At 46.2% G+C, this 1,973-nt stretch overlaps 1 protein-coding gene across 1 annotated transcript; it reads left to right on the forward strand.

Annotated features, from left to right (window-relative positions):
• Positions 1 to 492: 492 nt before the first annotated feature.
• Positions 493 to 822, forward strand: LOC121853854. Its single transcript, XM_042348231.1, has one exon. The coding sequence runs from the start codon at positions 493 to 495 to the stop codon at positions 820 to 822; it is 330 nt and encodes a 109-aa protein (XP_042204165.1).
• The last annotated feature ends 1,151 nt before the right edge of the window (positions 823 to 1,973 follow it).

Consider the following 1,973-nt stretch of genomic DNA (forward strand, 5'->3'; position numbering starts at 1 on the left):
ACAGTTTTTTATTGCCTCACATGCCCTCAACTCTTCAATATTAATCAAAACATTCTCCATAAGTGGCCATGATCTCCGTATTTTCAGTGGGAGAAATCGCTGATCAGACAGCACCCACTTAAAAAGGGGCGAGCCGAAACAGGTTTCAACAAGGTGAGATCCTTTTCAATTCTTTCATGCCTTATGCTTTGTTTTAGGTCCTATCCAATATACTACCGTATATAGAATTATATTTATTATTATATCACAGTTTTTTATTGCCTTTCATGCCCCCAACTCTTCAATATTAATCAAAATAATTTCCATAAGTGGCCATGATCCGTGTTATCGCCGCCTTCGCTCAGTGTTATTGCAATTATGGGAGGGTGATAAAAGTAATTTGAAAGTGTTGTTGTTTACTAAGCGAGGAGATGATGGCGCCATCGTCTCGGCCCTAAACGATAAAGCATATGGCAGGTCCCCGATCTGTGAGTTGTAATAGAAGTCACGGACATGAGGCAATGGAGACATGTCAGCTCAGAGCAAAACCCGGCAGATGATGCAACACGAGGAGTAACCGCTTCTCAGATGTTGGAGGATTGTCGTTGGACCCAGGGTCCAATTTTTATAAGGCTACCTCCCGAGTATTGGCAAAAGGCACCGCAGGTTGACATGGAACTCGAGGGCGATCCTAAAGTGAAAAGGGACGTGACTTCAGTGACCTCCACAGTACACAGAGCCGAAGAAACTTTGCAGTGCCTGTGGGAAAGGTACTCTGCTTTGTTCCAGCTTCAAAGAGGAGTAGATTGGATCCGGAGAGTTATCAACGTCCTCAAAGAATAAACACAAACAACAAACATCACCATGTTAAGTGTGTCAAAGTTACGCCAAGCCAAGAGAGCAATTTTCTTGAGCACTACAGAGAGACTTGTACCAACAAGAAATGAGGCTTATTGCAAAGAAAAGGTTGACACGCCAAAGTGAACTTTATCGTCTAAAATCATACATGTCTGATGGCCTGATGAGGGTTGGAGGAAGGCTGCACCGTGATTGGGCGGCAACACATGATGGGCCAATACTGCTCCCACGTGATCATCCGGTGACTACACTAATTGTACGAGAAACATGCAGTACATGCAGGACATTCTGGAAGAGAGCACACGCTTTCATTGTTGAGTCAAAATTTCTGGATACGTAAGTGTCGTGGTCTGCTGGATAAGATTTCCAAGGCATGCACTGTCTGCTGTCGCAACAACTGGGTGTCAATGTATCAAAGGGAAGCCGTGCTGCCAGCGGATCGGACCTGCCTTTGCTTTCACAGGATTGGATTGTTTTGGTCCGTTTCAGACCAAACAAGGACGTAAGACAGCCAAGCGCTATGGGTGTCTATTCACATGCTTGACAACCCGAGCAGTCCATCTGGAAGTGCTCAACACTCTTGATGCCGATGCTCTCATAAATGCGATCACCCGTTTCATGGCACGCAGAGGTACTCCTGAACGCATACGCTCATATAATGGCACAAACATGGTTGGAGCCTGCAAAGAACTCAGGGCAGCTGCTCGCAACTGGGTGGCAAACAAACACATACAGCAACATCTTGTGAAGAAGGGGGTGGCGTGGGTGTTCAATCCCCCTGCGGCATCACATAAAGAAGGTATATGGGAAAGACAAATCCGAACAGTGCGTAAGGTGCTTAGGGCAATCGTCGGGTCTCAAGTGGTTGATGATGAGCGACTACAGACATTATTATGTGAGATAGAAGTGATCTTTAACATCCGCTCAATAACTGCAGCGTCAACTGATGCCAAGGATTTGGAGGCATTGACTCTACTACATATGCTTGGACGTGACTCCGCTCCAGTCCCTCCTCTCAGCGGTTGCCCGCTGCACGGATTCTGGCAGATCGATTTTGGCAGCGTTGGACCAAGGAATACCTACCGATTCTCCGCAAGCGGCAAAAACATATTCAGCCTGTTCATAACTTCAAAGTC

Source organism: Homarus americanus, unplaced genomic scaffold (genome assembly GCF_018991925.1).
Source record: "Homarus americanus isolate GMGI-L3 unplaced genomic scaffold, GMGI_Hamer_2.0 scaffold18703, whole genome shotgun sequence".
Classification (NCBI taxonomy): Eukaryota; Metazoa; Arthropoda; class Malacostraca; order Decapoda; family Nephropidae; genus Homarus; species Homarus americanus.

Excerpts from the sequence above, each read along its gene's own strand:
- LOC121853854 (XM_042348231.1), top strand. The coding sequence starts at position 493 with ATGAGGCAATGGAGACATGTCAGCTCAGAGCAAAACCCGGCAGATGAT.